Source organism: Crinia signifera, chromosome 5 (genome assembly GCF_055691185.1).
Source record: "Crinia signifera chromosome 5, ASM5569118v1, whole genome shotgun sequence".
Lineage (NCBI taxonomy): Eukaryota > Metazoa > Chordata > Amphibia > Anura > Myobatrachidae > Crinia > Crinia signifera.
Window position 1 is genome coordinate 162,978,385 of NC_139221.1, and position 18,714 is coordinate 162,997,098.

The window sequence follows — 18,714 nt, forward strand, 5'->3', positions numbered from 1 at the left end:
AGTGTGGATAAATATCCCTATCTGGGCTATGTGGAGGTAGATATAGAGTTCAGTACGGGTGATATGAACTCATTAAAAGTTCCCTTTGTCGCTTTGGTTTGCCCTGAGATAAAAGGGGAAAAGGAGGAATTACCCATAATTGTGGGGACTAACACCCAATTGTATCAGAGTTTATCAAATTGGTGCCTGAAAGAAAAAGGGAAAATTTCAAATCTTAGTTATTCCTTTAATGTAGATGCAGGGAAAGGAGTCGTCGCTGAGTCAGAGAACAAGTTTGAACTGTGTTTTCAAGGAAGTGATATTTCTGATGAAGAAAAGGGGAAGTTGATAGAGGCTTTAGAGTCTAAGGGGCCAGCATTTTCCATTGGAGAATGGGACTTAGGAGTTGCAAAAGGGGTGGAACATCAGATAAATCTTACGGATAATAGTCCTTTCCGAGAGCGTTCTCGTAGAATTGCTCCTGCAGATTTCGAAGATGTGAGACTACATTTAAAGGGGTTACTGGAAAATCAGATGATCAAAGAATCCCGAAGTCAGTATGCGTCACCTATAGTTATTGCTAGGAAAAAGACCGGGAAAATTAGAATGTGTGTGGACTATAGAACCTTAAATGCCCGCACAATATCTGACCAATACACAGTGCCCCGAATAGATGAAGCGTTGGATTGTTTACTAGGGAGCAATTGGTTTTCAGTCCTTGATCTGCGTAATGGATTCTATCAAATCCCCATGAGGCGTGCAGATCAAGAAAAGACCGCTTTCATTTGTCCCCTGGGGTTCTTTGAGTTCTTGAAGATGCCACAGGGAATCAAAGGAGCCCCAGCCACATTTCAAAGGACCATGGAAAAAACCATCGGGGATATGAATTATAGAGAAGTATTAGTATACCTCGACGACATAATTGTCTTTGGCACTACACTGGAGGAACATAACAGCCGTCTCCTGAAAGTTTTAGACCGACTCATTGACGGAGGGTTGAAATTGTCTCTAGACAAATGTATCCTTTGCAGATCTTCAGTTAAATATCTTGGACATATAGTAAGCAGAGAGGGGATAGCTACAGATCCTGCCAAGGTAGAGGCCGTTAAGACTTGGCCTAGGCCCACAAAACTCAAAGAGCTAAGATCTTTTCTGGGATTCTGTGGGTATTACAGACGATTTGTCTCCAATTATTCTCAGATTGCAAAACCACTAACTGATTTGACAAACGGGTATCCTCCCGCAAACAAGAAGAGAGTTACAACCAGTGATGCTGCTCATAAAAGTTGGTACAAAACAGGGGAGTTATTTGGTGAAAGGTGGGATCATAAATGTGAGATGGCTTTCCAAATGCTTAAAGAAAAATTGACTGATGCTCCGGTGTTAGCATATGCTGACCCCACTATTCCATATATACTTCATATAGACGCTTCTCAAGAGGGGATAGGGGGTGTACTATATCAGCGTCACTCAGCTACCAAAGAGTTGAAACCACTGTCTTTCTCAAGTAGAGGCTTGACTGCTAGCGAAAAAAACTATCCCACTCACAAATTGGAATTTCTGGCGTTAAAGTGGTGTGTAGTAGAGAAATTCCATGATTACCTATATGGGGTGAATTTTGAGGTACACACGGATAACAACCCCTTAACTTATATTCTCACTACAGCTAAACTAAACGCAACAGGACATCGTTGGCTAGCGGCGTTAGCCTTATATGATTTTTCATTAAAATACCGCCCAGGGGTAAACAATATTGATGCGGACTCATTATCTAGGATACCTGGTCAAAAGACTACAGAAAGAGAAGAAGAATGGATTGAAATTCCTATGGGGGACGTAAAAGGAATGTGTCACCAAATGCAGATAAGAGAATCTTTATGTGGAGAACGGATAAGTGCTTTGGGGGCTACATCTAATGCTTTACCCCTATCCTATTGCTGGTTGGGCAGACTAGAATTAGAGGGATTGCCTAAACTCAAACCTATGCAAATAAAAAAAGACCAATTATCTGATAAGGACATTAAAGACATTCATTACTTGGTAAGCCGAGGAAAGTGGGATGATCCGAAGATACCATTGGTTACTGAAAAGGCAAAAATCTTGAAAAAACAAAGAAAACTGTTACAAGTTCGGAATGGGATACTATATAGAGTCACTCAACAAAAGGATGGTAGAGTCCTGCATCAAATTGTCTTGCCTGAAAAACACAGGATTACAGCATTGCAGGCACTACATGATGATCATGGACATCTAGGGTTTGAGAAAACGTTAGGTTTAATAGCCCCTAGGTTTTACTGGCCTGGGATGAGGCGAGAGATAGAAAGTTACTGTCAAAATTGTGGGAGTTGTGTGGTGAGAAAAACAGTAACCAAACAGTGCGCACCTTTAGTGTCCTTTAAAAGTAACGGTCCTATGGATGTGATTTGTATGGACTTCTTAACACTTGAAGTAAAAGAGGGAAAAAAATGTCATATACTGGTAGTTACTGATCATTTTACAAGGTATGCGCAGGCATACGTGACCCCGAATCAGAAAGCGTTAACAGTAGCAAATACCCTTTGGAGTAAATTTTTCATTCATTATGGGCTGCCCAATAGGTTACACTCTGATCAGGGAAGGGAATTTGAGAGTAGGTTAATTAAAGAGCTATGTTCTTTATGTGGGATTGTAAAATCTAAAACCACTCCCTACCACCCTCAAGGGGACCCTCAGCCCGAACGATTCAATCGGACCTTACTTAATATGTTGGGAACCTTAAGTCCTTTGGATAAGCAGAACTGGAAAAGACATATTGATCGCCTAATTCACGCTTATAATTGTACTCTAAATGAGTCCACAGGATTTTCTCCTTACTTTTTAATGTTTGGAAGAGAGGCAAGACTCCCAATAGATATTAGTATGGGTGCTCCAACTAGTCATATCTCTCCAGTATCACACAGCAAATACGTTGAAAAACTAAGAGAAGATCTGCAGGAGGCATACGCAATTGCTACTAAGGCTGCAGAAAAGTTAGGGCTGAAAAACAAGAGAATATACGATAGGAAAGTCCGGGAACAAGATCTTGCCCCGGGTGATCGAGTACTGTTAAGGAAATTTGGGATACCAAAAAAGTTCAAAATCTCTAATAAATGGAGGGAAGATCCTTTTGTAATCATTGAAAAGTTTCATGACCTGCCTGTGTATAAGATCAAGCCAGAGTCAGGGGAGGGAGTTGTCTTAACATATCATAGACAGCATTTGTTACCGATAGGTCAAGAAATACGGTTGGAAAACCTTACTGAAAGTCCTAGCACTAGTGTAAGTGTGGAAGGAAATAAAGACAGGGTCACTGAAGTTAATAAGCTGCCCGATTTAAATGAATTAGAAGGAGACATTGAAAGTCCAGGGTGTTATTATAAAGATGCCGATATGAGTATTCCTGAACTTAAGTGTGGTAGAAGTAACCAGGATAAACAGAGGGAAGATGAAGGGAGTTATGAACCTCTAAATAGAGCAGGAATTGAGATGTCTGACGATTCCAACACAAATAGCACTAATAGCTCTCAAGACGGTAGTGAAATGTGTAATGAGGAGGGTGATGTACAATATGCTGGAAGGCCAAAAAGGACATGTGGGCCCCCTTCTATTCTCACTTATGATAGAATGGGAGAGCCTAGTATAGTACCCCAAATAGTCTATCCCACCATGTGTACTTGGCCATATTTTCAATGCTCAGCTATATATACATAGATATGGGATGATGGCGATCTAAGATGATGAATTACTTAGACCGCCAGGGGAAGAGAATGTAACCCTACTTTAGGTTATACATGTATAGTGATGTATATGTATGTATGTATATAGAATATATTTAATGGTGTACATATATTATATGTATTGTATACTGGCATGCTGGCTTAAAGACTTGTAGAGCAACAAGCACAGCACTGGAAATTTCCAGAGCCCCATGAGACTCCTTAGGCTGTCAATCAGTGAGAACAAGGACTGTCCTTGAGCCAGGCAGTTGACCAGGCAGTTGACCAGTGAGCTGACTCTGTGAAGGGCTGCCAGAAACGCTGCTGGCTTTAGACTGACAGTCTCCCTTATACAGCACTTACCTTCTCCGCATAGCTGTGAACATTGAGAGCTGTAGATATTTAGGCGCTATACTATGTGGCTGGGGAAGTGAGCCAGGAAGGAGTTACTACTTAGCAGAGCACCCCGCTCCCTGTCCAACTAAAACGCAAGCTGCAGCATCTATCATCCGGTGCAGGCAGGAGGACTGTGGCCTAGTGCTATAAGTTGGGGAAGACAGAGGAGGCAGAGCGGTGACTGACAGTATTGCTCTGCCAAAGCTCGGAGGGAGTGTCAGTCCCTAAAGCAGGAGGTACTAACATCATCACAGCAGCAGAGCCGCCCAGCCAGCAGAGGAGCCACTGAGCCGCAAAAATAAAATGTCATCATATCCCACTCAAGTGCAGCAGAGAAAGAGTTAAGGAGCCAGCAGACAGAAGGGTGAGATAAGACTAGTTCACACTTCACTTAAGAGATTCGACTGCAGCTTAATTGTAAGGAAAGAGGAAACTACAGAGCTAAGGAGAGTATAATTAAAGGACACCTTGTCTTACTCTCACATGCCACTCAAAATCCAGATTTAAGTAACTGGAAACATTGTATATAAAAGAACTCTCAGAGACAGAGAAAAGGTTTGATTAGATTGGATACATACATTAGTATCCAATACTAATACTTTTCAACTTCTACATTCAGATAAATACACTTTTATTAGTTCAAAGGAAGACTGAACTGTATGCTTACATTGGGCCCCAACATGCGCATATATTATTCCTTTAATGCTGGCCAGCTAAGGTGTTTTTTTGTAATGCATGCAAGTATTTCTGTATAGGATTTGGGAGGATTAGAGGGTACTGTATTGTATTGTATTGTATTAAGAGCATGAAAATGTATTGTATGTTATTATTGATATGTTCCTGTATGCTTATGTATTGATAAATAGAAATTGTATTAAACTTACTTATTCTATTGACGGGTTAGCCAGGTTCATTAGGGAATAACATTATAGGATAGGCATATACTTAATTAGATGAGTGTTTCCCAGACGACACTAATTAAATAAAGTTTGGGTGGAGGCACTTAGTTACTTAGTTCTAACCTTTATATAGTAAAAGATTAAAGGGGTTACAGAAGCATAGTGAATGTTACCTCTTCCTCAGTTCCAGCTAGCCTCATTGTGATGTAGTTTTCCAGCAATGGCATGCCAAACCCCTAAAGATACCCCTCACTACAATTTCTTACTACATGGCAATTGTCACTGTGGTATGTCTGCCAAAAAATTTTAAGGCCAGTGTAGCCAAAAGCGGTGTAGATAATTGACTATGCGATTTGTAACCCATTTCATACATGTTCAAAAATTATATTTAGGTCATATTGCACATATTTTTATGGGTTGGGAGCTTTTTATAAGCGTATGCATTCACCCCATAGGCTTTGGTTCTCAATAAAACAGTAGCATAGGTGAATCTAGAAATATGGTAATATGGTTCCCAGAATTAAGTACAGCATGAATCTGCATGCGGCGAAGCTGCACCCGGTCCAAAAAGGAGTGTGGCCTCGTGTGAAGGGGCATGGCTGGCACTTCTACAAGACATTCCCCCATTTGTTTCGTCCCTGTAAGGACATGCCCAGGACTCTGTGAGCTGCTGGGCATGCCCCCAGATGAAGTTATTATATATGCCTCTGTCCCCCATGCACCTTTCCTTCACCCTTTCACCTCTCTGTTAACCCAACTCCCCTGTACCTCTTCATTCCCCTGGCGGGCAGTGCAGTGAGCGTCAGGCAGCAGCACCAGCAGCTGCTAGTGTCACAACCCACGTCGCAGCGCCACCTACCACCCCCTCCCCCTGTGGAGGCACCTTTCTTTTCTATAGGTAGAGGAGGAGAAAGAGAGAGAGAGAGAAGTAGGGGGAGAGAGTACTATCTGACTCCAGCAGCAAAAGAGGGCTCATTAAGTCACCTCCCCGAAATACCAAGGAATTGCGGCACTCAGTGACGTAGCCGTCGCTCTCACTATAACCCTTCCATACAGCTGCAGCCTTGCTGGGAACTGGATGGGGGGTGAGGTTTATGTTGTGGCCTGTTGGAGGCAAACTGTGACTGGTTGCAGAGGAAAAAGCAAGCCCCCAAAGCAGTCAGGGCCCTATAATAGCTGCACCATCAGAAGTTACACTACTCAGTTGGGCAGACCGATACAAGACACACAGATAGGAGTGCACAATATAAGAACACAGATATCGGCGGTGTTATACACTATTGTACAGGACAGACAGATGAGGGGATGGGAAGGGCACATAACTGGCCACACAAAAACCCCACCTCCTCAGCATTAGTGAAGAAAGTGGCTTCACTGTGACTGGCAGTGTCTACCTATTGGATGTCCTACCTGCGAGTCACCTGCATGACAGGGAGTCCCATTGGGAGATGTTTCCTCCCTCCAGGACTACCATTCTGGGCTGCGATAGGCAGAGAGCTGGCTTCCTGTAGGAATCCGTGCTCTGCCTCACCATAGGGGATGGAATATAAGATTACATGTAGTACAGTTGGAGGGATATTTGGGGGATCTGATAGGCCTTACAAGGGCAAGTGGGAAATACCTTTGCCTGGTTTCTAGTTAAAATTTACTTTTATCTTTGGAGTACAAAATCACTCAGTTCAAGCTTGCTATTACCTAGTCAAATGAGCTCCCATGGACCTTTTCCTTTGTGCTCATCATCTATATATATGCCTAGTGTCCGTTTGGGTGTCAAAACATTGCCCTCTGTTGGCAGCGAGTGAAGCTACATCTCTTTCTCTCTCACACATGCACAAACACAGAGGCAATCACAATATAGCAGACTAGCTTTCAAAGCATTTGCTTCAAGCGGGCTTACTAGTGTAAAAATATGTTGCCAAATGTCTTAAGTATTGTAATTAGTTTCTCACCTCTAAAATGTTTGCAGCACTGACCAGCTTTCCATACAACTATACAAGTGTTGCTACTAAAATTACAATTATACAAATTCATTTTTTATCTCTTCTCCAACAACCCTTAAATAATAATATACGAAGATCACTTATATAGAAGGAAAGTACATTTTTTCTGATATATTCCTTTGTAAGAATGTGAGCTTTGTCTTACAATTTAAGCTATTCACATTTAATTAGAAAGTAAATAATTTGTGGACATATAAAGGTATCAAAGTCAATGTGTGCAGGAATCTAGAAAAAAAAGTACACATAACAAATAAATATCTCCAATACAGTATAAATGTAACATTTTATAAAATGAACCACCAGATGGCTCCAAAGTACCATAGTGGTTGATGTGGGAACAGCATGCCAAATGCATACCACATAGGGGGTTATTCTAGTTCATTCTTTCTGACAAAATCCTTCTTAGATGGACAAAACCATGTGCACTGCGGGTGGGGCAGATGTAACTTGTGCAGAGAGAATTAGATTTGGGTGGGGTTTTTCTTCAAAGTGAGATCTATATTGCAGTGTAAAATCATGCAGTCAGTATTTTCCCTGCACAGAAACAAAAAAACTCACCCAAATCTAATTCTCTCTGCACATGTTACATCTGCCCCCCTGCAGTGCACATGGTTTTGTCCATCTAAGAAGGATTTTGTCAGAAAGAATGAACTAGAATAAACCCCATAGTATTTACTTACAGTTTCTTATATAGCGCAGAATATTCCGTTGAGTTTATAAAAGCAATAATCTGTATAATATGTCAGCTTTTTATAAATAAGCGATGAAGATGATAAAAATTACAGTCATTTTGAAAATGATATAGTTTCTAGTACAAATTTTATTCTAACTGTCCAACAGCTTACATTAAATAGAATGAATTTTTTTTTCTATTCAATTCATCTCCCACCTAAGATTGGAAAATTAGAAGTTACAGTATTGGACCTCTGTCTTTTGCATTTTACTCAGATCACATATTTTTGCCCCCATATTTTTAAGCCTAATTAGCTGTTGGTGGGCCTGTCATATTTGTACCCAATCCTTATAGTTTATGTGCAAATACAATGTTTGGGAGTCCGCACAGGTGTAGAAGGGATGCGGTCATTTGGTCTACTGCATTATGGTCGACAGTCATTAGGTCGAATCCATTAGGTCGACATGCTAAAAGGTCGACATGACTCTAGGTCGACATGGGAAAAGGTCGACATGATTCTAGTTCGAAAGGTCATTAGTTCGACAGGTCATTAGTTCGACAAGGTCATTAGTTCGACATTGTCTATGTCGACATTCACAAGGTCGACATGGATTTTTTCACTGTTTTTTGAGCCAACATGTGCCGACAGGCGGTATTTCATGCCCTACCATCCACTAGGGCGTGGTGGGAGAATAAAATAGTGTGCCGAGCGTAGCGAGGCACCGTGCCCGACGCATAGCGAGCGCAACGAGCGATGCGAGGGGATGCAGTGCACTTTAAACTGTGTCCATGTCGACTGTGTTGACATTCAGGTAAAAAAACTGTGAAAAACCCCATGTCGACCTTGTGAATGTCGACATAGACAATGTCGAACTAATGACCTTGTCGAACTAATGACCTGTCGAACTAATGACCTTTCGACCTAGAATCATGTCGACCTTTTCCCATGTCGACCTACAGTCATGTCGACCTTTTAGCATGTCGACCTAATGGATTCGACCTAATGACTTTCGACCATAATGCAATAGACCAAATGATCCCAACCCGTGTAGAACAGGCCTTGCAATATTGCTTGTAGCCCTCTGTCAGTCACAGCATGACTAACATGCTGCAGGATTCAGAGGGCAGAGTGGGGGCAGCACATAGCGCCATTCTTGAAAATGGGGGCATGTCACTGTGTGTTGAAGGTGTGACTTGTCCGAGGTCTGTGTTGTTGCACCATCAGCCATACCATCTCCTTATGCAGAATGTTCACAATTACTATGGCAACAGACATACAGTAAGAGCAACAATGCCACAACTGTTGCTGCTTGCTACCACCCAACGAGAAACACCCTTCAAAATTACATGGATCCTCATGCAATTTCTATCACTGACTGTGGTAATTCAGCTTGGATCACTCATGTGAGAATTTGCAAATCGAGCAATTATGGAATGACTGCGCATGCGTACCGTACACATCATGCAATTAGCGACAGAAAATATGTATGGATCATAAATATAATCCTCTCGTAGTTTGACTGATAGAAAGCCGGCAATTAGGGGTGGTAACCTGCCATTTTATGGGTGTGTTTGAATAAACACATGCATGTCCAGTTGTTTTCTAAGGAGGGTATGTGACATCAGCAATGACCACTTCCACCCAGAGGCGTAAGTTAATATAAAACTCCCGCAGGTGAAATACACTGGGGTTTAGGCTGTCGGGGGGAGGGGGATCAGGGGTTAAGATTAGGCATGTGCAGATCCAGATTTACCTGGGTCTCAAAACAGGATCTTATTGGCTATCAGTTGTCACATGTTTTGTCTCCATCAAATGTAACCTACAGTATTGCAGCACTAATTCACTTATAAGTCCAAGGAACCCGTCCTATCATGCACTCCTGTGTGCTGCCTGCAGTACTAAATCACAGTATAAAGGAGCAGGTCATACTTTGCACTCCTATAACAGGCTTGCCTACCCTCTCAGAATTGCCGGGAGGCTCCCGAAAATTGGGTCCCCCTCCCAGCCCCCTGGGAAGGTGGGCAATCCTCTCACAATGCTCTGGCAGCCCCTCGCAGCCCCCTTCATTGCTGCACAAAATGCCGGTTTCCGCGGGTCCGCGGCGAGAGGTGGGGCAAAAATGACACAAATCTCGTCACTTTGCGTCATTTTAGCCCCTTTCCCAATTTGCGGACCAGCAAATTGCATTGTTTGATGACCATGGGGGCGGGGCTTGATGACATCTGTCCGCCCCGCCCCCCTGACATGCTAATATCGGGTCCCCTCTCCGGGCTTCTCTGGAAAGGAGTAGACAAAAATTGGCAAGTATGTCCTATAAGCTGCAGCAATAAATCACAGTATAATGGGCAGGTCATACTCTGCACCCGATAGTGCATACATACCTCCCAACTGTCCCTCTTTCCGCGGGAATGTGCCAGTTTTTGGGGACATTCCCGCCTCTCGCCTGGGGCCTGCAGTGTCCCACGGCAGGGGGGCAGTTAGGAGTCCCCCCATGCGCACAGCATCTATTCCCGCAAGCAGAGGGGCTGGCCAGCAGCTTACAGAGCTGCTAGCCATGCCCCTGCAGCCGTGAAAAACGGGGGCATGGCCTCGCAAAATGACGCGATTTGTTGGCCACCTAATTTTGGCAGCGCACCTTCAGCGTGCAATGATGTCCCTCCCTGGCTACAATCAAAGTTGGGAGGTATGCTGTATATACTGCAGCACTGGTTTAATATATAGACCACCATGTGAAAGGAGCAGTCCCCTATACAGCAGCAAATTATATACACACGCACACACACAGTTTTGAGGACTTTTTCTTCTCTCTGTGCTGGGGCTTGAGTACTAGGAGCTGGAAGCTTATCGAAACACTGACACACTTGGTTGCTCTACAAGCTGAGCAATGACAGCAGTGGCTGCATACAATGTATCAGCTCATTTCATTAGTGATCACTGTTATTGGGTTCTCAGTAGCCCCCCTGACACTCCCCCCTCATAGTGACTGCACCGTCCTCCTGCTTCTACAACCTGATCTTGTGACTCCCGTCCAGTGACAATTAAGCCCTGTACACACGGTGTGATTCATTTTCTGTTCAATCCTGATTTGATCAGATCTACACTATGTAGTCTTGCCTGCACCGTCTATTTTTCTATTTGATTTCAGTGCCGTGGGGCCACACATCAGGATCAAACCATAATCGAATGCGGCTGAAAACCATTTGTTGTCTTTTCGATTTCGACTATATATTCAAAATCAAATCGAAACCTAACCCTAATCCCACTTACCACTGTGTGTAAGGGGCATTACATCTCAATGATCTATTACAGTGGAGAGAACATGGAACGGGGGGACAATGGATGAGGTTCCCCCTCCAGGACAGGTAGTCTCCATTGTCTCCCACAGTTCCTCCAGGGTTGCCGACCCTCCCGGAATTACCGGGAGTATCCCGAAAATCGGGTCCACCTCCCGGCCCCCCGGAAAGGTGGGCAACCCTCCCGGATATCGGGGGACCCCCACGCCACCCCCCGATTGCGGCGTCTTCCCCCATACCTTTGGATTGAAATGCATCAATCCGTGGGTCTCAGAGGAGGGGGCGGAGCTAAAATCGTGTCATTTTAGCCCCGCCCCCTCCACTGAGATCTGTGAATTGGGGTATTTAAAATCCGGGGGGCGGGGCTTAATGATATAAAGCTCAAGCCCTGCCCTGCAGCTGGAAGTCTCCTCTCCGGGCTTCTCCCGGAGAGGAGACAGAAAAAGTCGTCAACCCTGAGTTCCTCCCATGCTTCCTCCCTATCTCAGTCACAGATTAGTGGAAGCCTCAGTGCTACTCACATCTGCACAGACAGTAAAATCTTTTTGATGGTTCAGGAGTTGCGTATAAAGATGGAGCCACGCTCATCCATTGCGCCAGTATGCCTAGGCAAGGGCTTTGGCAGGCACACTGGCGCTGAGGTGCACAATATGCATGCAATACACTTCACCACCGCTGGGTGCATAATGCTCCACTAATCCAGTGGCAGATTGATATACAGTACAGTACAGATGGAGCCGCATCATTTGCCAAGAATGGGGTACGCTTGCGTCTGAGATACTTGTGCATCTCATTCTAGGTGAACGGTGGAGCGTTCGGGTCACCTAGGCAAATAATTTCATAAACATGTCCTACAGCAGTGGTTCTGAAACTGTGGATCCTGACCCCAAATTGGGTCCCGACCTTCTCAGCATGGGGTTGCGACTCCATGTTGCTGACCATCAGGCTGATGACTTTTCTCAGTCAGTGATACAAGGAGTCTGAAAGATCTGTTGAATTGTCTGTTATTTTAGACTCCTCCCATCATTTTGTGCCTCCATAATGCTGCCATGTATGTGCTGTCTGATGACTGCACATGTGATGTGATGACTTTCTGCAGTAACTTGCTGGGGTCCTGTAATTATTTGTATTGTCTGATGGGGTCCAAGCGCAAAATAGTTTGAGGACCCCTGTCCTACAGTTCTCTTAGCCTATGAAGTATAACGTAAGCATAAATGATGGCATGAGATCCGTCTGTACATAGACTCATAAACTCAGGTCGCTATCAAGAGGTGTCGTAGGCTAGTGGATAAGTGTGCCACTCACCATGCTTGGAGACCCAGGTTTGATTCACTAAGTGGCAATTTTTTTTTCTCTCTCTATGTTTTTAGTCTAGCAGTCATATATTTATATACTACTTTACTGTACAATACTGTATGTTAAATAGACATTTTTCATCTCAGAAAATACTATTGCATAGGTAATGCATGTACTGTATATGAGTACTTCTGTACGTACATCTCATTACGCTATTTAAAACACATAGGTGCTAGGGGGATAGAGCAAACATACAGTCACCATACTTTCAGTAGCAGGCCAGAGTCAGGCACCGAGTGGGTTAACAAAATGGCTGCCAAGCCTGAACCACGGCTTTTTTGAAAGCAACATCTATGGAGCGAGCAACGGCATAGGTTTTACATGTCTAAGAGGAATGCTGAATTTGCGTCTCATAAAGCTAACACACAGGGGCTGCTGACAAAGGCATAGGCGCTGCAATGATCAACCCCCTGCTCTGATCCCCTACCCGCACCACTATTTAGGTTTGTGCGCACCTGCTGTGCAACAGGGAGCTGAGGACCTGGCAGCAGCTGAACCACCTGAGCCAGGATTACTCACTGTCACCTCCCTGCAGTCCGGCAATGGTGCCCTGGCTGCAGAGGAAGCCAGAAGCCCCTGCAAGCTGGGCAGACAATTGGAGGGGACCCCGCCCGTGGTTGCTTGCTGCTTCCCTTGCCAGTGTCAATAGTAGTTAGTCTGCACCAAAAGCCAAGAGTCTCCTCTTTCATATGGTACACTTATAATTTTGGGTGTTACCCCACTGCTGTGACCACTGTTTAGGATGGCCTAGATCCTTTAAGAACAGTCAAAAAGTGAAACTGATTAACAGGGGCCTGACTGTGAAAGACACTAACTAATGGCTCCTGAGTCAATTCCAGGGCAATGAATAAACAAAACATATAAGTGACCTCGTCGCAAACCAAGGACGACCTAGTCGCACAAGCACAATATTACACCACAAAACAAGACACAGCAAGCAACACAAAGGTATGGGAAGTATCGTAAAAAAAAAGAACCCCATTGGGTCCATGAACGGAAGGACCATCCAACCAGAAGCAGAGGAAGACTGCAGGAAAGCCCAGAATGAGACAGCCTGGGAACCCAGCAATGAAGCAAGGAGAAGGCGTGTGCCTGCAAGTGGGAACTATCACCAGGAAGAGAAGCAGCAAGTGTGACGACACAGCCGGCACCTCGTGTCGCACAGTGTTAGATGACTGCGGTTACTTTCATAGCCCTGGTCCTGCTCATGGACTCCACTTAATTATAATATGTTATTAGTTATATTCTGTATAATATTATATTGTATAGCTATATTTTACCTGTTATATTTGGAATATGTACTTTAATTGGTTATACTGTGCTTAATGTAATTGTTAATATGATTAAGTCTAGGCCAGAGTGTTATTTACTATAGGTTAAGTTGCCCATTGTTCTAAGTCCCCTGATTATCAGATGTGATTAACATAAGTAGTAACCAGTGTATGTTTGGAGCTACAGGTAATCTGATCATGTACACCCCATTGTATACAGGAACTCAGACAGTTCGTCTCTGCATCTCATCAAACTCTCTAACATCCTGAATGAACTGGCTGGGTTATGAATAGACAGGGCTGGGTATAACAAGAGTGAGCTTTACTGGGGGAGATCAGCACAGGAGGTGCAGAGAGAGGAGTTGGACTTCTGACGTACAGAAGAGGACTAGGCATTGCGGTGCCATCAGTGCGGACAATTCATGGCGAAGGGCACTGTGTGAGCTGGTATCCCAAGCCAGGGGACACAGAAATACTGCCAGCTTGTAGTAGCAAAGGAACACAAGCATCGGTAATCTTATACTATGTGGGGACTTAGTAAGTAAGATACCTTCCTGGCTGGTAATTGTTACTGTGCACTGTGTGTATATATTTACAATAAAGAGCTTTTGCCATGTTACTAAACTGTTTACCTGAGTGATCAGAGAATCCATAACTTCACAAATGGTGGCAGCAGTGGGATCACTCAGTCCCAGTTTACCCTGGGTAAGGTTGTGAGAGGTGTCAGCGGAGGACACCTAAGAGCCTTGTAAACATTTTGGCACACAGTAGCCAGGTATCTTGCTGAAAAGTTGTTGTGAGAAATGTCACAGTACGTTTGGAAAGCCAGCATTATGGAGGCAGGAACAGAAGCCTACAAAAGCCTGAATAAGCGTGCCCTACAGGTAATCTGTTGAGTAAGAGGCATTAAGCAGAAGGCAATGGATGTAAAGGAATCCCTAATTGCAAGATTGGTGATGAGGGCTCTGAGGAGTCGGACGAAGAGGAGTACGTTACAGAATGGTTGAGACCTGCAGCCGGGACATGCGATGCCAAGAACCGCAGCAAGAGCGGAGGATCGGAGGTGAGATCCAGAGGGTCAGTGCAACCCCGCCTGAAAGCCCTTGGAGTGAGAAATGTTGGGAACAGTTTGAAAGGACTCCAGAGGTATTACAGGCCCATCTAGAGGCGCTGGGAGATGACGCAACACCTGATGATCTGATGATCGGATGTGGGTAATACAAGAGGTCCTGGTAATACCAGACAACATTTACAAACTCTGGCACCAGAAGCTTCCATTCTTCAGACCCCCCTGGTCCATCACAAGGTACCTCAGGGAAGGTGCCAGCAACACAACATGACATTTGAAGGTTAGGGTCCCCTCCAATTCTCTGTCCAGCTTGCAGGGGTTTCTGGCTTACCCTAAAGCAAGGGCGACATCGCCGGACTGTGGGGAGGTGATGTTGAGAAGTACTGCGCTGAGGTGGGTCATCTCATGCCAGGTGCTCAGCTCCCTTTTGCACAGCAGGTGCTGAAACCTTTACAGGGACTGTGGTGCAGGTAGGGGATCAGAGCTGCAGGCTGGCTGATCATTGCAGCATCTGTTCTTTTGTCAGCATCCCCTGTGTGTTTTAACTAGCGTAATAAGACGCAAAACCTATGCTGTTGATAGCTCCATAGATGTGGGCTCCCATGAAGCCCTGGCTAAAGCCCGGTAGCCATTTTATTAACCCCCTTGTTGCTCGAATCTGGCCTGCTCGTACTGTATGACATTCCTAGTGTAGTGTAAATCTGTGTTTAACCAGTGTAGTATAATGAGACGTACAGACAGCAGTGCCCTTACACAAGTGGAACCTGCAGTATGGACAGTTGTCTTTGTTGCTTTCGCGACGCAGCGCCCTGCCTTGGTGTGCCGTTTGATGAGAATTGGATGCACGAGTGTCTCACATGCACCAGCACAGCATTCTTGTCGAAAGTACTGTATAATAGCTCATTTATGCCTCTAGCCCATTATAAATAGCGTAATGCAAAAGTATTTTAGGAAAAAATCCTAACATACTGAACAGTACAGTAATGTACAGTAAAGTAGTTCTTGTGCTACAATGTGTTTCAATGGACAATGCATGCACAGGCAGTCCAGGTTTTTTTGCTATAGCTTTGCATTAGACACCTGACGCATGCGCAGTGGTTATTTTCAAAATCGATATCGGGTGGACTATCACTGGTATTGCACTCATCCGGTAACGGACCTAATTAGGCCCTACAGATGGCCTATGCCCCATGCGCCATCCTCCACCTGCACCGTCTCCCTGAAGTGGAGATGGGCAGGGAAGCACCCGGCCCCCGCACCACACCACCTTGCTGATGGGACGCGTGAGTGAGTTAGCCGCTAGCGCATCCCCATCCGCCGGCCATACCCCCTACCAGCCTCCACCAGAGCTATGGATATGTCACATTGGTAGGCTGGCTCTATCTGTATGTTATTTGATACAGATAGCACAGTTATACTATTGTTATACTGTGTACCAATATCACTACTACTTCTGAACTGTGGAAATGGAAAATAAATCTAGATCACCAACTTTAAATGCCAGATGAGGGCACTATTGTATCAGATGTAATAAATGAGGACAGACACTGCATGCTAGTTTCAAGTAGCCATGTTAAACAGGAACAGCAGTAACCGCAAACTGCACCCCCAACTCCCATGGCAACACTAGGTGTGGCCAACTACATAAGATTGACATTACACAAACAACTATGAGGACCAATCACAAAAAAGAAAAGAGATTGTGCCTTTTCATTGGCCCTCCCTATCTTTCCTTTCCACTCCAGTCAAAACTAAAATAACTGAATTAGAGGAAGTATAATGTACTTTAATGTAAATTCCATATGACAACCATTTTTCTGTAAACTTGTCCAAATGTGCTTGAATGGAATGACCAGCAATATGGCTAAGGACTGCTTATGTGTTATATTAAGTTATGTTTCCTTATAGTGTTTCAGTTTGCATTTGCACTTACCTCACACCTGTTTCCACTTGTAGATGCACTTTTGAAAACCTCCTCATAATCATCATTATCCAAATTTGCTACGCTTCCTTCATTCTGTTGAAAACAAAAAAATTATAGTAACAGACTTCATTATTTTAACACAACTATACATTATTTACAATACAATACTGAAGGGGTAGAAGAAGAAGCAAAGAAAAGAGAAAATTTGCGTAACGGCATAATGGTTGGCAGGGTATACATGGTTGGGGAGGAAAATTAGTTTTGTTATTGCATTCAAGAAGGAAAATCTTAGGACTAAAAAGCATTTAGCAAGAAGTAATAACGATTACTAGGCTTTATTATATAGCACTAACATATTACACACCATACAGAGAGAAGCTGCACGGATGTTTCTGAGGGTGAAGATTAGGGAATGATCTTGGTGATGAACAATTACAACAATTTCCAATTAATTTTTGTGGTACAAAAACAGATCATGGTTGAATATGCAAATCAAGGGAGATAGACATGTCATAGAAAACCCTGGCATTTACCTTAGTGCAGTGGTAGCCAACTCCAGTCCTCGAGAGCTGCCAACAGTTCACATTTTCCTGGCAACCTAGCTGCTGCAAAGGTGTAATCTTTACTGACTGACACATTTTAAAAGATCCTCAGGTGGAGCTAATTACTTCACTTGTGATTCTGTGAGGAGATCTGGAAAACATGCACTGTTGGTAGCTCTCAAGGACTGGAGTTGGCTACCCCAGCCTTAGTGTAATAACAAATCCTATAATGCAGATTTTGGAACAAATTCTGTTGTAGTTTTGTTGCTTGTCCAGACCTGTTCTTCACAAGATATCTCCCAGTAGTCTCTTCCTAACTTAGATACATAACACAGGACCTAATTCACAGATTACGCCAATGTGGCTGTTTACCTACAGTGTCAATGTTTGTCAGTCTGCTTATAATGCTACATTGCCTACTGCACATTGGACAGGGAATTCGTTTATCAGTTGACATTTGATCATGTACACATTCAAGGGAGTGCCTGCAGTGTAAGAGAAAGCAAGAAACACGCCTTACATGCTCTATAAATACCCTTTACAAAGCAATTACCTTACCTTATCTGCCGTACTAATAAACAAGTGATTTCCATATAGGGTCAAATATTCTGATCAGCTAATACTAAATGCTTATTAGCAATGACCTTTCATTCACTTTTGTGCTTGAAATACGCCAACTTCCCAGAATTACACGGTACTGTTTAGCGTGTGTCCTAATTGTAACTGTAATAAATAAACGCAGTATGTTTGCGAATGGATCTGCAAATACATGGCTATTTGTGGCGCATTCACAATATTGCAAGGGGTGGAGACTTTTTGATTGTAGGCAACAGCTTTGTCTCTAATTACCCATCCATGCTGCATTAGGCCCAAAAGTCACTTTGTAACTGTATATGAATTAGGCCAATTGTCATTTTAGAATTTTGATGGATTATTTTATAGAAATGTAGTACATTTTAATGTTTTAATGGTGCACATGGCTCACTAGAGTGTATTATTGGAATACTTTTTTTTTTCTTGGATACAATAACTATATCTGTCTGTCAGATGGAGGCAGGTATTCAATGTAATTTCTAGCGCTGTGCAGCAAATCCTGTTTAGTATTCGCTGCACACTTGCAGGGTTCCGGAGGGCTGCAGCATTCGCTGCAGCCCTCCCTGTCACCCTATCCAACGCTGCAGGGGCTCGCTGCCCCTGACAGCGATTTTTAATCCCTGTGGCGAATGCCGCAGGGAGCCGGGGGACGGCGGCTGGCAGGGAGATGGAAGCCTCCCTGCCTGCCCCAGAATGTGTGGGGGAGAAGGAGGGCTCCCAGGGACACAGGCAGCAGAAGCTGCCCCCCCACCCAGGAGAGCTGGCAGGGGACACGGATTAGGGAGCCGCTTCACTGGTCCCACTCCTGCATATGTAATGAGCGGGACCAGTGTGAAGTGAATATATAATGAGCGGCTCCCGGCCCCCTGCTGGCAAATGTGTAAAAAAAAAATGAACAAAAAAATAAATACAAATTAAATATATATTCGTGTGCTGCAAGCGAATCCCAGTGAAAACCCTATTGAAATACACCAGCGAATTGC

General features: G+C 44.0%; 1 protein-coding gene across 5 annotated transcripts in view; it reads right to left on the minus strand.

Annotated features, from left to right (window-relative positions):
* COBL (cordon-bleu WH2 repeat protein) overlaps nt 1–18,714 on the minus strand; it is a 482,604-nt gene that overhangs the window by 271,074 nt on the left and 192,816 nt on the right. For all 5 annotated transcript variants that reach the window (XM_083188208.1, XM_083188209.1, XM_083188207.1 and 2 more), the window contains one exon: nt 16,605–16,688. In XM_083188208.1, the coding sequence (XP_083044334.1) occupies nt 16,605–16,688 (84 nt within the window). The remainder of the gene's footprint in view (nt 1–16,604; nt 16,689–18,714) is intronic.